The following is an 18,351-nucleotide window of genomic DNA, read 5'->3' on the forward strand; positions in this document are numbered from 1 at the left end:
GTGAGGTTATTTGTTTTATTGTTCTTATTTGAACAGTAAAAGTTAAAATTCTCTCGGTTCAGTGCCTGATATTCTTAGTCTTTTGCAGTGAATTATATAGTTTTGAGAAGATTTTTCTTTTGTATCAGTAGAGGTCTGTTAAATCTTAGTTTTCTCAAATTTCACCCCCAAACCTTAATAAAGTATGTATCGAATTTCCTTTAACTTTTCTCCTCTTGGCAAGCTCTTTGTGCCATGGGTTGCTTTCCTCTTGCTTCTTAGTTATTGTTTTTCTATTATGTGGCATATCTGAGATTCTTTGTTTTATAATGTGAAAAAACCCAGAATTATGGCATCTGATAAGGAAGATCTTTTTTCTTCCCGGTGTTAACTAAAGCAAGTATTTTCTAAAATGATGGAATCTATGAGAGATATTTTCCCTCTTAACTAATTAGGAATAAAAAATGATTTTATAATAAATAAGAGAAATTGATGTATGAAGACCTGAATAATATTCCTAGAACTATCTGTTATTCTTTTCAGGACAATCGCAGTATCTATAGCCTTCAAGTTAAAATTTAAGTTAAAAAGACTTGTCTTATCTACCTCACATAAACTCTGGGAAAAGAAAATAATTTTATTAAAAAACATTCAAACTATAAAGTAGTACAGTGAGCAAATACTTGTTTACATCACCATTATTATAATTTTGGATTGATAACAAATAAGTATAAGTGCCTGATGCTGTATGCCTACTACAATGATTTTTTTGCAGTCTGCGTGTTTGATAGTGTTTAAAAATGAATGTGAATTGTTAGATGTGGCAAGTAGTGTCCACTTACAAGATGTATCTCTAAAAATAGAGGACTAGTGAATGAGAATGAAGGATTAATAGTATTCAAATAAGAATTTAAATGATTTAGCATATTTAGCCCAGATAAAATAAAGCTTTTGTTACTCGGGAACTCTATTCAAATATTTAAGGAAGGAAGAGTTGTCATTTAAAAGAATGATTACTCAATTCATCATAGCGCAAAGGTGTGAATAAAACTATGGCTTGAGTAGAAAGCAGCAAAGTTCTGAGTTGTTAAACAGAAAATGAATTGCCTTAGGAGCTAGAAGATTCTGTTACTGGTGCTTTTCAAAAATAAGTTGATGGTCCTGAGATTAATGGAATACAGGAGATAATATAATTTGATGAGTTGTTGAACTTCAAGCTAGCCAAGCTCTTTTCCAATCCTGAGTTTAGGGTTCTATTATTTGATAATACAATGGATTTGCCACTTGTGCATCTTGATTTGGTATGCACATGTAAAATAGACAATTCAGAAAATGCCTTGAAAATGAATGAGAACCTCATTTGTAACCTGAAATTGTCAGTATTCATAAAGAAAGATAATACTGAGTTATCTTTAAGTTAACCGCTAAGGATAGTTAACGCATGTTTTTCTAAATCAGTGTTTACTTTCAACAATTGTTATATAATTATTTATTTCAAGGTTTCAAGTGTATATGACTAACCTAAAGATTACAATCATACACATTTCAAATATAATTTTTTGGACAACATTTGTGATATGATTCTTTAGTGGTTTAATCAGAATTTAATGGTAAATAATTTTAAAGACTTCAATCCTGGGTATTGGTCATGGGAGTCAGATGGGCTTTTATAGAAATATTAAGATTTGTTTCATGTACTCTGAGAGTGTGTTATTTTAGTATAATACCAACTCTGGATGATTAAGCTAATCTTATACATCCATTGTTAAAAAGCAAAGCTCACTAATGGTCTCATGGCTGGTAGACTGGTTTATTTTCTTATCTGCTGAGTAACTGAGATACGAGGCTAGTTTTCTTTATTCTCTTAACTGAATTACCTGTGAGTATTTCATTTAATCAAATAAAATGTCTCACTGACAGAAAACCTATTAGATTCTACTCTCACAGTAGTCATTCGTTCATGTGAACTGACCAAGTCTCAAATCCTGGCAATCATGGAATTTGCTACGTTGTGACTGAGGCTCCTTTGACTTACATACTACAGGTCATTATTAATAAGATAAGAAGTCTGATAGTTTGAGCATATAATGATTTGGAAGCACCAGGGGAAAAAAAGTCTACCAAAGTATTGGGCTGCTTTATTACCCAATTCTGATGAAATGTTTGGAATGGAGATCAAAGGGGAAAGAGTAAAATCTCTGAGAGGATCATTGGAAGAAATATACATCTTTGCCTGGGGGTGAATACCTAAACACAATGCCAAACAAATGTTTCTTCAATAGAAAAAAGTTGCTTAAAGAAAAGAGAGGACTTCCCTGGTGGTGCAGTGGTTAAGAATCCATCTACCAACGCAGGGGACCTGAGTTGGATCCCTGGTCCTACAAGAACCCACATGCTTTGAGGCAACTAAGCCTGTTGCTCCACAACCACTGAAGCCCTAGAGCCTGTGCTCCAAACAAGAGAATCCACTACATGAGAAGCCCATGCACCGCAATTAGAGAGTGGCCCATGCTCACTGCAGCTAGAACCCAGCACAACTAAAAATAAATAAAGGGAAAAAAAGGAGCAAAAGTAAATAACTTACTGCCTGGGAAGACAAATAAACTTTCCATAAATTTTTTTATGTAAATGATTCTTCCCAACAACTCAACCAATAATAACACACTCCCTTTAAAAGTACAACATTATTTCAATCTTATGCAGTAATTTTATGTTATACTTAAACACCTTGGTGGCTGAGTAGAGATCTTTAATATTTTATGTTGTAGAGTAACTTAAAAAACTTGATTATCTCCTTTATCTAGATTTTGTTTAGCTCTAAAGAAGGTACCCAGAAGTGTTAGGTTAATCAAAACTTTTTAAAAATAGTAGAATAAGAGATGGATATGAGATAATGCTATAAATTTTGAAGTATCAGGTAGAAAAAAATCATGACATTGGGAGTCATGATATCTGTACATGAAAGTTTTATTTGAAAATGTCTGCAAGTACTCATGATCTTTAATTACCATATACTTATACCAACAAGAAATTCAAGATTGCTACTGAACAAATAGTTTTAAATTCCTATTTATGTAGTTAATCTGAAATACTCATATTGTTTCCCTTGAACAAAAAGTAAGATCTTTTATCTACTTGAAAGTGAAAGTGAAGTTGCTCAGTTGTGTCCCACTCTTTTCGACCCCATGGACTGTAGCCTACCAGGCTCCTCCGTCCGTGAGATTTTCCAGGCAAGAGTACTGGAGTGGGCTGCCATTTCCTTTTCCAGGGGATCTTCCCATCCCAGGGATTGAACCCGGGTCTTCCGCACTGCAGACAGATGCTTTGCCGTCTGAGCCACATAGTGAAAGCAAATATGATATGAATTATTTTGATAGATTAAAATTTCTAGATTGATAGATTAAACATTTCATTCAAAGTATTCCCTGTATTTTGTAGTAATGCCATCAAAGACCAGAAATAGATTACTTAGTTGCAGACTTGTCACCGACTGAGGTAAATTTGTATAGTATTACTTCTAGTTCTCCCTTCTGGTGCTGCTAGCTACTCCCCAGGGCTTAAAATAATTTATAAAGCAAGGCTATTTCTTACCAGGTTTTCATTTCAAAACAGGCCACTCTCTTCTGCAACTATGTGAAAGAAACTTTGTTTTATTTCCACCAGCAAAGAGTAACCTCGGATCCATCAACAATTGAGTTTTACTTCATTAATAGCAGTGGAGCAATGAGTACCTCTAAGGATCTGCTCAGGATAGTCCAGCATGTATGCTCAAAGGTTGTTCAGAGACCCATCTTTTCTCAAGTATAGGGTATGATGATTATTTAAATTGCATAATTAAAAGAAGCAGTGATACCAACACTTATGAATCCACAGCCAGTGGAATCTGCAAATTTCTGTCTTCTCTACAAAATGAGTTGCTTCTATAGCTGATTGTAGCTGCTTGGCTTCTCACCTATTTCTAATGGCACTCTTTGAGCATAAAGCATCAGTCAAGGCCAACGATGATTCCCTTTTTTTCTTCTTAGGAGATTGGGAGTGTGGATATTTCTATTCCTACATTGGTTCTATGATTATATAGTCAAGGATAAAGCAATTCCCTCTCATTTTAAAATTTATTAAAATAAAGGAATTGAACTAAACAGTCTCTAAGGTTTCATTCAATAAAAAGTTATTACATTACTCCTCTGTGTATTAAAGATAAAATGGACTCTCTGCCTTATTACATAGCTGTGTCTAGAACATAGAATATGTTCAGTATTATTGAATTAATTTAAATATGCTGATATAAATGTTTCTACATAATATCTTACATATACAGATCTTTTACACACCTTTTAAAAATAAATCATACTTGTTTTATCTCCATGACTGATTTTTATCTATGTGAACTGAAGTGTGAGGCAGTGTCTAACAATCATTTCAAAGTTGCAATGCAGAGCAGAGAATTTAAAAGAAATTATCTGGGATTAATAAACACCCATCCATGAACATTGTTACATTGTCACAGTTTTTTAAAATTTATTTTAAATGATATATCAGAGATGCATGAATTGAAGAAATAAAAGAATTTCAAAGGATAAAACAACTTTCTGAAAAATCAGTTATTTTGCTTCAGTATGGTGCAGTAACTTAGTAAGGACTCTGAGCGCCGCTGTTCACCAATCGGGAAAAATGGTTCACAAGATCCGCCGGAACCACTGAGCTTTTACATCACAAAGAAACGCCAGACTGAGATAAACTGTCTTCCAAGCTGCACTAAATTCAGGCCTCTATACCACTGGATTCTGGGTTTCTTTTCCGAATACACAGGGCTTCACGCAGACGTCCTGTCATCCAGAAATACAACAGGAGATAGGCCAGTGTCTAAAGATCAGCAGGACAAGAATGGCGGCTCGGCAGAGGGGAGGGGACTACAGAGCATTCATCCTGCTCTCCATCCTCCTGGGGACCCAGAGCGAAGTCTGGGCAGCACAGATTCTCTACTCCGTGCCGGAGGAGACAGAGACGGGGTCTTTTGTCGGTAATATCGCCAAGGATCTGGGACTGGAGCCAAAGGACCTGGCGGAGCGCGGGGTCCGCATCGTCTCCAGAGGTAGGACGCAGCTCTTCTCTCTGAATCCGCGAAGCGGCAGCTTGGTCACCGCGGGCAGGATAGACCGGGAGGAGCTCTGCGCCCAGAGCGCGCGGTGTCTGGTGAACTTTAACATCCTGGTGGAAGATAAAATGAATCTTTATCGTATAGAAGTGGAAATAATGGATATTAATGACAACGCTCCTAAATTCTTGACGGAAGAAATGAATGTGAAAATAATGGAAAATACAGCTCCTGGGGTACGATTTCCGTTAAATGAGGCTAGGGATCCGGATGTGGGCACGAACTCTCTCCAGAGCTACCACCTCAGCCCCAATCGCCACTTCTCCCTGGTTGTGCACACCGGAGAGGATGGAACTAAATATCCGGAATTAGTGCTGGAACAGGTACTGGACCGGGAAGAAGTGGCAACTCACCACCTTCTCCTCACCGCCTCTGACGGCGGTGACCCACCACGATCCGGAACCGCCCGTGTCCAAGTAACAGCGGTGGACGTGAATGATCATGCGCCAATCTTCTCTTTGCCCCAGTACCAAGTAACTGTCCCTGAGAACGTGCCAGTGGGCACAAGACTGCTGACGATAAGTGCTATAGATCTGGATGAGGGAGTGAACGGGGAAGTGACATACTCTTTTCCGAAAATTACTCCAAAAATTCTACAGATATTCCAGCTGAACTCTCACACAGGAGAATTATCGACTCTAGATGGCCTAGATTATGAAGAATCTGGCTACTATGAAATGGAAGTTCAAGCTCAGGATGGTCCTGGTAGTATGACAAGGGCTAAAGTACTGATCACAATTTTAGATGTGAATGACAATGCCCCGGAAGTGACTGTAACATCTGTAAGCAGCTCAATCCCCGAAGACACTCCTCCTGGAACAGTAGTGGCGCTTTTCTATCTTCAAGACCGAGATTCTGGGAAGAATGGCCAGGTGACCTGCACTATTTCAGAAGATCTGCCTTTTAAATTAGAAAGATCTATAGACAACTATTACAGATTGGTGACAGCAGAAAACCTAGACCGGGAAAAATTCTCTACGTATAACATCACGCTGAAAGCCACAGATGGTGGAAGCCCACCCTTGTCCACGACAACTCACATCGCCATGAATGTGGCAGACACCAACGACAACCCACCTGCCTTCCTGCAGTCCTCATACTTTGTCTATGTGCCTGAGAATAACCCCAGAGGCACCTCCATCTTCTCAGTGACTGCACATGACCCTGACAGCAATGAGAATGCCCGTGTCACATACTCCCTATCTGAAGATACTCTCCAGGGGCCATCTGTGTCCTCCTACGTCTCCATCAACTCAGGTACTGGTGTGCTCTATGCACTGCACTCCTTCGACTATGAGCAGTTTCGGGACCTGCAGTTGAGAGTGACTGCAAGTGACAGTGGGGACCCACCACTCAGCAGCAATGTGTCTCTGAGCATATTTGTGCTGGACCAGAATGACAACACACCTGAGATTCTATACCCTTCCCTCCCCACTGACGGTTCTACTGGTGTGGAGCTGGCACCCCGTTCTGCAGAGCCTGGCTACCTGGTCACCAAGGTGGTGGCAGTGGACAGAGACTCGGGACAGAACGCCTGGCTGTCCTACCGTCTGCTCAAGGCCAGTGAGCCAGGGCTCTTTGTGGTGGGACTGCACACGGGCGAGGTGCGCACAGCACGGGCCCTGCTGGACAGAGACGCGCTCAAGCAGAGCTTGGTGGTGGCAGTCCAGGATCATGGGCAGCCCCCTCTCTCAGCCACTGTCACACTCACGGTGGCTGTGGCCGACAGCATCCCAGATGTCCTGGCAGACCTGGGTGGCCCGGAGGTCCCGCACGACTCTGATGCTTCAGGCCTCACGCTGTACCTGGTGGTGGCTGTGGCTGCAGTGTCCTGTGTCTTCCTCGCCTTTGTCATCGTGCTACTGGCGCTCAGACTGCGGCGTTGGCGCAGATCTCACATGCTGCAAGCTTCGGGAGGTGTCCCCGGAAGTGTACCGGCATCTCAGTTTGTGGGCGTGGATGGGGTGCGGGCTTTCCTGCAGACCTATTCGCACGAGGTCTCGCTCACCGCAGACTCTCGGAGGAGTCACGTGATCTTCCCACAACCCAACTATGCAGACACACTCATCAGCCAGGAGAGCTATGAGAAAAAGGATCCCTTGTTAACATCCATAGATTTTCTTGAATGTAAGGATGAAGCCCACAGTATTCAGGTGAGTTCAGTCATTCATTCATCTTTATATGGTCGAGAAATTATATTTTGTGTAAATGTTATTGTTTTTCGAAATGCGTGATTTGAAGATGGAGTTAAAAAAACTTTCAAGTGATAAAGCAAGATTGTTTATTTCAGTGGTGATTTTTTAACATGGAACACTTATTGACAGAGTGTTTTAGTACCATATTTACGGTGAAAGCATATGGACAAGATTGTGAATAAGTGGATAATCACATTTTTATGTTTTGCAATTATGTTCCTCGTGGTGTTCTTAATTCATGTATTTTATAAATGAGAATGAATTGTTAAATCTTATTACACAAGGTTAGCAGGAAAGTACACCTCAGCCTCCTCAGAATTCTCTTTAGATCAGATCTGTAAAAGGTTGTTGAAGACATTTTCAGTCTGCAAACTTTTTTTTCTGTGCCCTGCTTCCACTTCCATGTACCTCTCTTTGGTGGCCTTGAAACATCTTAGTTGTTCTTGACCTATTTAAACTTTAATCGCCTATTAAAGCCAGATTCTGGTAGAAGTTTTGTTGATGCTTAAAGGATGAAATTTATGTGTCAGGCTTCACTAAGATCTTTATCAATGACAGACATGGAGTCTAATGGCATACTAAAGATTGTTGTCCAAAATCAATAAAATGAGATATCAAATAAAGTGTTAAGTGTTATAAGTAACATTTGTGAAATAGGCCATTGCATGTTTTTAACCCAAATTTTGATGTGTTGTCTTAGTGATGCAGTCACGCAAAGTGTGTATGTTGGCTCTACAAGTAGGGGAGTTGGGATGCTGGCTTTATGAAACAACCATGTCATACACTCAAGTCCTAGAGCAGAAGTGAATTTTACTTATTGGGTCTGTTGAAAAATTCAGAGACAATTTAATCTGTAATTAACTACATCTTCACTTGTTATATAACATTTTAGTAAAACTCAATACAGCAGTTGACTAGTATCAAGAAGTAGTTGATGACAAGGTAATCTTGTTTGAATGTTAAGAGAACAATTTTTTTCTAGCATAAAGTCTAGCATATGTTTTTCTTCCATAAGGTGGTGGTTTGCATCTAAAGATCTGTGCAATCCTGTGGAAGTACATTTCATACATTCTGTAACATTCAGATGTACAGTCACTAGGGGGAGAGGACAGTGTTACATTTTGTGGGGCAGAAATGTGATTATAAGATATTTTGAAAAAGAACCCTCCAATTAAATTTATTATTAAAAATACTTTTAAACAAAGGCGAGAGATCATCACTAAAGTCAGTGAGCTATTATACATTTTCCAGGGACTGTTTCCTTCAACTGTCATTATGGGATGTGATAAGTACAAAAGTGGGAACAAGTGCCTCAGTACAATAGACCTTGTTAGTGAGTTTGTGATGCAAAGCAAAATATAATTTTCCCCTGGTAGTTTTGGAGACTCAAGTTGAATTTTATACCCAGGAAAATAATCATGCAATGGGAAGGAGAGGATAGGCTCTTTTCTGAAAGGCTATAATCATTTCTTCAAGTGAGATCTCAGAATTGAAAACCAAATGTTACTATAAAGAAATTTCTAAAATTATTTTGGAACAAGAGAGGGATGTATAAATTGTGCCTTTTGAAAGACATAATTTCACCATTACTGTTGCCATCTGGGAAGAAAAATGGAAATAGGTACAAAAAATGTAAGGAAGAATAAGGAAAAAGGTGACAAGGAAAGAAAGATGAAACCTTATCCAATATATTGCTAATTAATGAGTACTTACAACAGCTATGAGCTGAGATCCTTTGAGCCAAATCTGTGTTATAGTTATCCTATTACTAGTGCAGATTTGAAGGTTGGGGAGTAATTATGTCAACGTATAGATGTTTATGTATTAAACCTAACCGATTGACCTAAAAACCTGGAAAGTTGGGATGATGACGCTTCTAATAGTACGAATTAAATATTACCAAATATGCGTGCGTACTCAGTCGCTAAGTCGTGTCCAACTCTTGACACCACGGATTCCTCTGTTCATGGGATTTCCCAAACAAGAATACCAGAATGGGTTGCCATTTCCTTCCCCAGGGGATCTTCCCGACCCAGGAGTCAAACACGCGCCTCCAGCATGACAGGTGGATTCTTTACCGCTGAGCCACCTGGGAAGCGTGTTATTAAACATACTTACGTCTTTAAAAAATCATTTTTCAGCTGGATACACGGTGGTAGTGACGGTAGCTGGTTAAACTGAAGCAGCAGGGGCTGCAGTTTACCAGTGCGGACTCTGGGCGCCGCTGTTGGCCAAAGTCGAGAGCTTGGCGCTGGCGATCCCGTCGCGCAGCCGCAGAGCACTTTCCCTGTCAAGACTCGCTAGTGTTGTCTTTCCACCGATTCCTCCTCTGGAGAAGAAACCCTGCCTGACCCTCACGCCGAAAATAAAGCTGTTGGGAGCTCCGGACAACTGCAACATTATTTGTAATCCGGCGTCTCCAAGCCGGTGAGCAAACTAAGGGGGGAAGCAAGAGGGATGGGGAGCGGCGCTGGGAAGAGCGGCTGGGCTGAGAGGCGGCCAGTGCTCTTTCCGTTCCTGCTGTCTTTGTTCTGCCTGGCGCTCTCTGAGCAGATCCACTACAGGATTCCCGAGGAGATGCCCGAGGGCTCGGTGGTGGGGAATCTCGCCAAGGACCTGAGACTCAGTGTCCACGAGTTACCGACTCGAAAACTGCGCGTCAGTTCGGAGAAGCCTTACTTCGCTGTGAGCGCGGAGAGCGGGGAGTTACTTGTGAGCAGCAGGCTAGACCGGGAGCAGATATGCGGGAAGAAGTCAGCTTGTGCTCTGGAATTTGAGGTTGTTGCTGAAAATCCATTGAACTTTTATCACGTGAATGTAGAGATCGAGGATGTCAATGACCACACGCCTAAATTCTCGCAAAATTCCTTTGAGCTGCAAATAAGTGAGTCCACAAAGTCCGGGGCACGATTTATTTTAGGATCTGCCCATGATGCAGATATTGGTACCAATTCTCTACAGAATTACCAGCTCAGTCCTGATGATCATTTCTCACTTGTGATTAAAGAGAAGTTGGATGGCAGTAAATACCCTGAGCTGGTACTAATGACACCTTTAGACAGAGAAGAACAGAAATCCTACCACTTGACCTTGACGGCCTTGGACTTCGGGGATCCACCCCTGAGCAGTGCTGCACAGATACAAGTCCTGGTAACTGATGCCAACGATAACCCTCCAGTGTTCAGCCAAGAACTATACAGGGTGGAGCTTCCAGAAAATGTGCTTCCAGGTACCACTGTGCTTAGAGTAATGGCCACTGACCAAGATGACGGTGTCAATGCCGAGATCACTTTCTCTTTCACTGAAGCAGGCCAGATTACCCAGTTTGACCTGAATTCTAATACTGGGGAAATTATTATTCTAAATACATTAGATTTTGAGGAAGTGAAAGAATATTCCATAGTTTTGGAAGCAAAGGATGGTGGAGGAATGATTGCCCAGTGTACAGTGGAGATAGAAGTCCTAGACATAAATGACAATGCCCCAGAAGTGGTATTCCAATCTCTACCGGATTTTATTATGGAGGACACCAAGCTGGGAACACACATTGCTTTGCTCAAAATCCGAGACAAGGATTCCGGACACAATGGAGAGGTTATTTGTAAATTAGAAGGCGATGTTCCATTTAAAATACTGACTTCTTCAAGAAACACATATAAATTAGTTACAGATGGAGTTCTAGACCGCGAACAGACCCCTGGGTATAACATCACCATCACAGCCACTGACAAAGGCAAGCCACCCCTCTCCTCCAGCTCAAGCATCACGCTGCACATCGGTGATGTAAACGACAACATGCCAGTTTTTGAACGGGCTTCCTATGTGGTCCATATAGCAGAGAACAATCCTCCTGGTGCCTCCATCACTCAAGTAAGCGCCTCCGACCCTGACCTAGGGCCCAACGGCCACGTCTCCTACTCCATCGTGGCCAGCGACCTGGAGCCACGCGCGCTGTCGTCCTACGTGTCCGTGAACCCGCAGAGCGGCGTGGTGTTCGCGCAGCGCGCCTTCGACCACGAGCAGCTACGCGCTTTCGAACTGACGCTGCAGGCCCGCGACCACGGCTCGCCAGCGCTCAGCTCCAACGTGAGCCTGCGCGTGCTGGTGAGCGACCGCAACGACAACGCGCCCAGGGTGCTGTACCCGGCGCTGGGGCCCGACGGCTCGGCGCTCTTCGACACGGTGCCCCGCGCCGCGCAGCCCGGCTACCTGGTCACCAAGGTGGTGGCGGTGGACGCAGACTCTGGACACAACGCCTGGCTGTCCTACCACGTGCTGCAGGCCAGCGAGCCCGGACTGTTCAGCGTGGGGCTACGCACGGGCGAAGTGCGGACGGCCCGGGCCTTGGGCGACAGGGACGCGGCCCGCCAGCGCCTGCTGGTCGCTGTGCGCGATGGGGGACAGCCGCCCCTCTCGGCCACCGCCACGCTGCTCCTGGTTTTCGCCGACAGCCTGCAGGAGGCGCTGCCGGACCTCAGTGACCGGCCCTCGCCCTCTGACCCCCAAGCTGAGCTGCAGTTTTACCTGGTGGTGGCCTTGGCCTTGATCTCGGTGCTCTTCCTCCTGGCGGTGATTCTGGCGGTCGCCCTACACCTGCGACGCTCCTCCAGCCCTGCTGCTTGGGGCTGCTTTAAGCCTGGTCTCTGTGTCAAGTCTGAACCTGGGGTTCTCCCCAACTACAGTGAAGGAACTTTACCTTATTCGTACAATCTGTGCGTTGCCCATACTGGAAAGACAGAGTTTAATTTTCTAAAATGTAGTGAGCAGTTGAGTTCAGGACAAAACATACTTTCTGGTGATTCATCTGGAGCCTTATTTCCCTTTTGTAATTCCAATGAGTCGACTTCTCATCAGGTGAGTTTCCTGTAAGTATAACCCGCTTTTTATTGTGTCGACAGTTCTCCATATTCATAGGAAAAAAGTGGCACATCTCTGTTTTAGTTCATTTTGCTTCATTGAGGTTTGAAGATACTCCAGTTTTGTTTTGATTTTTCACATTGATGATTTATGGCAAGCCTGAGTCAATCAAGTCTATATTCACCATTTGTACAACAGCATTTCCTCACTTCATGTGTCTGTGTTGCTGCTGCTGCTGCTAAGTCGCTTCAGTCTGACTCTGTGACCCCATAGACAGCAGCCCACCAGGCTCTGTGGTCCCTGGGATTCTCCAGGCAAGAACACTGGAGTGGGTTGCCATTTCCCATTTGGTAAATCTCAAAGTATTTCAAACTTTTTAAAATTATAGTCATCATGTGAAAGTGAAAGTGTGAAAGTGTTAGTCCCTCAGTCATGTCCCATTCTGCGACCCCATGGACCCAGCACTGGAGACCACTAGGCTCATCTGTCCATGGAATTCTCCAGACAAGAATACTGGAGTGAGTAGTCATTCTCTTCTCCAAGGGATCTTCCCTACCCAGGGATTGAACCCTGGTTTCCTGCATTGCAGGCAGGTTCTTCATCATCTGAGCCACTAGGGAAGCCCTGTGGTGATCTATAATCAGTGATCTTGGATGTTACCATTACAAAAAGATTATGTTCGACCCACCAAAGGCTCCAGTGATGGTTAGTGTTTTTTAGCAATAAAGTATTTTTAATTAAGGTATGTACTTTTTTAGATATAATGCTATTGCATACTTAAAACATAACTTTTATACACACTGGGAAACCAAAACTTTCGTGACCCACTTTATTGTGCTGTTCTCTTTATTGTAGTGGTCTGGAACCAAACATAAAATGTCTCCAAATGCATCTATACAAATTTTAGATCTAAACATTGTCTTAAGAATGTAGTAACCAGTCAAAAAGCTGTCATACCATTTTTCAAAGGAGGTTGAATTCAGGGAAATTATGTGTCTTTTAGTGGTGTCTTACCAGGTTCATATTATAAAGCAGTGAAGTTGTGTTTTTTTCCATAGGGGAAACTTTTGGCAATGTTATATGGTTTCCCATAAAGCTACTGAGATTTTTCTCTAAATTTTTCTTTCTACAGATTAATAAATGATTTTTTTTCAACTAGACACACTGTAAATGTAAAAGTAGGCAATCATATAAATCTTAAAAGAAAAACAAGCTGAAATTAGATATTTTTCTTAATTGATTTAGCTGTTATTGTTTCCATACTAATCTGATACTTTGTTTCCTATATTTACTTCTCTTTTGCTTCAAAGCACTAGAATAAGGTCGATTAACCTAGATTTTTATGTAGATGTACCTACTGTAATTGTGTTCATTGTACTGTGTGTATAAATGTGTGTAAAATCATTTTACTTGACTAAGTGCAGCACAGGTTCACTATGCTCATCAGAAAATAAAAGCATGTTCTCCTTACTTGCAGCATAGGTTTTTCAGGATTAACCTGTAGTAATGCTCATTCTATAGGCTCCTCTATCAAAGAAAACACAATGTTTTGGCCTCTGTTGTTCCTCTTACACACACTTCTCCTACATAATTTTTGAAATGTCTGTTTTGCAGACCTAAACTAATATAGCTAGAGGTCTTCTAGTCATTCTACTATCTCTAGGAGAAAATGGAATGTTGAAATCTTCAAATTTAGACAAGATTAGCAGTCTCAAGTGGATACAGTTACATATACAAGATAGCAATACATTGTATCAGGCTTTTGCTGTACTTCCCTTAGTAACTGCTTCAATTAATGGCCATTTTACAAACTGCTGAAGGAAAAAGACATTTATTCTTGCACTGGCACTTTTTGACTCCTTAGTGATAATTATGTGTTTCTTACTTTTGTGATTCTTTTGATCAAAGTAGTAGTTAAGGTAAAATTACCTTTAGGCTATTTGTTTACCTTTAGAAGTTAACTGAGTTGGCTTTAAAATGTAATCACCTCTCATAGGCAGAAGAACAGATAGAAATTTGCTTTCGATTATATATTCATTTGTACCTTTCAAGTATTTTCTATTCAAATAGAAATTATATAAAATTTAGTCTGTGATATAACTTGAAAGTAAAAGCATTTATCCTATTAAAATTTCACAATATTAATTTCAAAACACTACTGTGTGACTAAAACGGCATTTTAAAAAGAAAATTAAAAGGCAACCACTCTACAGAAAGTTTACTATATTGATTAAATTGGTTTAAAACCAAATAAAACAACTTCTGAATCAGTCATCTCCAATAGGTATATTTTAGCCTAAAAATGAATTAATTTCCAGTAATGAGTGGGATTCTTACTTAGTTGATAATAGATACTGAAGATATTAACAATAATGCTTAGAGCATAATAAATAAAATTTTATTTTTAAAACAGTAAATACAGTACAGAACTTTGAGTAATTTAATATGATATAAACCCCAAAATCTGGTTATGTAATAATACTTTGTAAGACTTTAACCCTATTTCATTCCATATTTCTTGGAAATTATTTTTAAAATATGAGTTCAGGGATAATTTATTCCAAACAGACTATAGAAAATAAGTAGCAATTTTCCCCCTAGCAATCTAGCATAGGATATTACAAATGTAAGTGACTGCAGTAACTGCCTAGGACTCTGAGCGCCGCTGTTCACCTACTTGGAGATAAAGTAACCAAAAACCAGCCGGAAACTCAGGGCTCTCACCTCACAAGAGATCCGCAGATCTCACAAACCAACTGGAGGCCTGCGGCAAAATTCCATCCCTAAATTTGGGATACTCCAACTTTCCAGAAGATGATCTCTATAACTTCAGGAACAAGGTAAACAAAACATATATGCCCAGTGAAGATTCTGAGTGGATTCCATAGCGAAAGAACAATGGCCGCTCCAAAGAATTACGGAGGACGCGGCGAGCTGGTACTGCTGTGCGCGCTGCTGGGTGCGCTGGGAAAGATCGGGAGAGGACAGATCCACTACTCTGTGCCTGAAGAGACCGACAAAGGATCCTTCGTGGGTAACATCTCCAAGGACCTGGGGCTGGAGTCACAAGAGCTTTCGAAGCACGGAGTCCGCATCGTCTCCAGAGGTAGGACGCAGCTCTTTGCTCTAAATCCGCGAAGCGGCAGCTTGGTCACCGCGGGCAGGATAGACCGGGAGGAGCTCTGCGCTCAGAGCGCGCGATGTTTTGTAAATATTAACATCCTAGTTGAGGATGAAGGGAAACTTTGGGGAATAGAAGTAGAAATCACTGACATCAACGATAATAACCCAAAATTTCAGGTCGAAAATCTGGAAGTAAAAATTAACGAAATCGCTCTGCCCGGAACACGTTATCCACTGCCAGAGGCTGTGGACCCGGATGTGGGCTTGAATTCCCTGCAGAGCTACCAGCTCAGCCCCAATAACCACTTCTCCCTGGACGTGCAAACTGGAGACGACGGAGCTGTAAGCCCAGAGCTGGTGCTGGAGCGCGCCCTGGACCGCGAGGAGGAGGCTGCTCACTACCTGGTCCTCATCGCCGCAGACGGAGGCGAACCGCGTCGCTCCAGCACAGTGCACATCCGAGTGACAGTGTTGGATACAAACGACAATGCCCCGGTTTTTGCTCAACCGATTTACCGAGTGAAAGTCCCAGAGAACGTGCCCCCGGGGACCCGGCTGCTTACCGTAAGCGCTAGCGACCCGGATGAAGGAACCAACGGGGAAGTGGCTTATAAATTCTGGAAAATTAGTGAAAAACAATCTCCGTTATTCCAGCTGAATGAAAATACTGGCGAAATATCAACAGCGAAGAGTTTAGATTATGAAGAATGTGCATTTTATGATATGGAAATACAAGCTGAAGATGTGGGGGCACTTCTGGGGCGGACCAAAGTACTCATTTCAGTGGAAGATGTCAATGACAACAGACCCGAAGTGACCATTACATCTTTGTTTAGCCCAGTCCTGGAAAATACTCTTCCTGGGACAGTAATTGCCTTCTTGAATGTGCATGACCGAGACTCTGGGAAGAATGGTCAAGTTGTCTGTTATACACGTGATAATTTACCTTTTCAATTAGAAAAATCAATTGATAATTATTATAGATTGGTGACTTGGAAATATTTGGACCGAGAAAAGATCTCTATGTATAATATCACAGTGGCAGCCTCAGATCTAGGAACCCCACCTCTGTCTACTGAAATTCATATTGCCCTGCAAGTGGCAGACATCAATGACAATCCACCCATTTTCCCTCATGCCTCCTACTCAGCCTATATCCCAGAGAACAACCCCAGAGGTGCCTCCATCTTCTCTGTGACTGCTCATGACCATGACAGTGGCAGCAATGCCCAGGTCACTTACTCTCTGACCAAAGGCAGCATCATGGCGGTGCCTCTCTCCTCTTACGTCTCCATCAACTCTGACACTGGTGTCCTGTATGCTCTGCACTCCTTTGACTATGAGCAGATCCAAGACTTGCAGCTACTGGTGACAGCCCGTGACAATGGGGACCCTCAACTCAGCAGCAATGTGTCCCTGAGCCTGTTCATACTGGACCAGAACGACAATGCACCAGAGATTCTGTACCCCATGCTTCCCACTGATGGCTCCACGGGTGTGGAGCTGGCACCTCGCTCTGCAGAGCCAGGCTACCTTGTTACCAAGGTAGTGGCAGTGGACAGAGACTCAGGCCAGAACGCCTGGCTGTCCTACCGCCTACTCAAGGCCAGTGAGCCAGGGCTCTTCACGGTGGGGCTGCACACAGGCGAGGTACGCACGGCACGGGCCCTGCTGGACAGAGATGCGCTCAAGCAGAGCCTGGTGATGACAGTCCACGACCATGGGCAGCCCCCTCTCTCAGCCACCGTCACACTCACTGTGGCCGTAGCAGATAGCATCCCAGATGTCCTTGCTGACCTGGGTAGCATCAGGACCCTAACCAACTCTGAGGATTCAGACCTCACACTGTACCTGGTGGTGGCAGTGGCTGTTGTTTCCTGCATCTTCCTTGCCTTTTTCATCGTGCTGCTGTCGCTCAGACTATGGCGGTGGCACAAATCAAGACTTCTCCAGGCTTCCAGTGGTAGGTTAGCAGGCCTGCCAGCCTCAGGATTTGTGGGCATGGAAGGAGTACAGGCTTTCCTGCAGACCTACTCCCATGAAGTCTCCCTTACCTCTGACTCTCCGAGGAGTCACATGATCTTCCCCCAGCCCAACTATGCTGACATGCTCATTAGCCAAGACAGCTGTGAGAAAAATGATTCCTTGTTAACATCCATAGATTTTCATGAATGTAGGGATGAAGCTGCTGCTGTTCAGGTGAGTTTGGTTCATTGTTTATGTTTATTTCTTAGAGGAATTATATTTTTTTATAAATTTAATTTGTGTTTTGAAACATGCATTGTAAAGAAAGTTTAAAGATAGCTTTTAAGGTGTACCACAGAGTTTGGGGTTTGTGTTAGTGATACAATAAAATTGAGTTCTAATCATCATAATTGTTTCATCTGCTTTCCAAAGGCTTAGACAAGACTGTTTAAATATGAACTCTTAACTTCTTAAAACTTTTCATATTTTACCATAATTATCATCTATTCATTTAAGAAATAGCTACCCAACCACATAAGGTCAGTTCATTTTATATATAGGAATATATATGTGTGTGTGTGTACATGTGTATATGTATAGACACATAAAGGTATATATAAATTAGAACTTACAAAAATTATTGAGGTTTCTTAACCCTTGTATTAGCTTAGTAAAAGTAAAATACATGTCAGAATTTTTAGGATTCTTAGGATTTCACCTAAAACTAAGTTCTTGAAATTTTTCTTCAGTTTAAACCTATTTTATGAGCTCTGTGTCTGTATCAGTACCCTTCAAAGCTTTAATACTTTTTGTATCTCAAAGCAAACATATTTTAAAGGGTGGTGGTAGGTAAGATTGGTTCCCAAATGTTGTGTGTCAGTGGTCACCCAGGACTCATACCAATGGAGACATGGCATCTAAAGCCTAAAATGGCCATTGCCCTCCCCATCAAATTTGAAATAAAATGTCATCTTAAAATTGTTGAAAGTTACCTCTGTAAAATGCAGAAGAACACATTTTATTAGAATTCCAGTGAGCTGTTTTGACTGTACAGTCATGTGAAATGTGCTGTGTTCT

At 42.0% G+C, this 18,351-nt stretch overlaps 1 protein-coding gene across 13 annotated transcripts in view; it reads left to right on the plus strand.

Annotated features, from left to right (window-relative positions):
* LOC133251387 (protocadherin gamma-C4) overlaps window positions 1-18,351 on the plus strand; it is a 186,900-nt gene that overhangs the window by 48,822 nt on the left and 119,727 nt on the right. The window contains exon 1 of one of the 13 annotated variants that reach the window (XM_061423750.1): window positions 21-7,287. The exons of 9 other annotated variants lie outside the window; for them this stretch is intronic. In XM_061423750.1, the coding sequence (XP_061279734.1) occupies window positions 4,864-7,287 (2,424 nt within the window). In that variant the 5' untranslated portion in view covers window positions 21-4,863. Of the gene's footprint in view, window positions 1-20; window positions 7,288-9,611; window positions 12,195-14,313; window positions 17,509-18,351 lie in introns of those variants that run through there. 3 more of the 13 variants (XM_061423767.1, XM_061423769.1, XM_061423756.1) reach the window with 3 other exon arrangements.

The sequence above is a fragment of the Bos javanicus genome, chromosome 7 (assembly GCF_032452875.1).
Source record: "Bos javanicus breed banteng chromosome 7, ARS-OSU_banteng_1.0, whole genome shotgun sequence".
Lineage (NCBI taxonomy): Eukaryota > Metazoa > Chordata > Mammalia > Artiodactyla > Bovidae > Bos > Bos javanicus.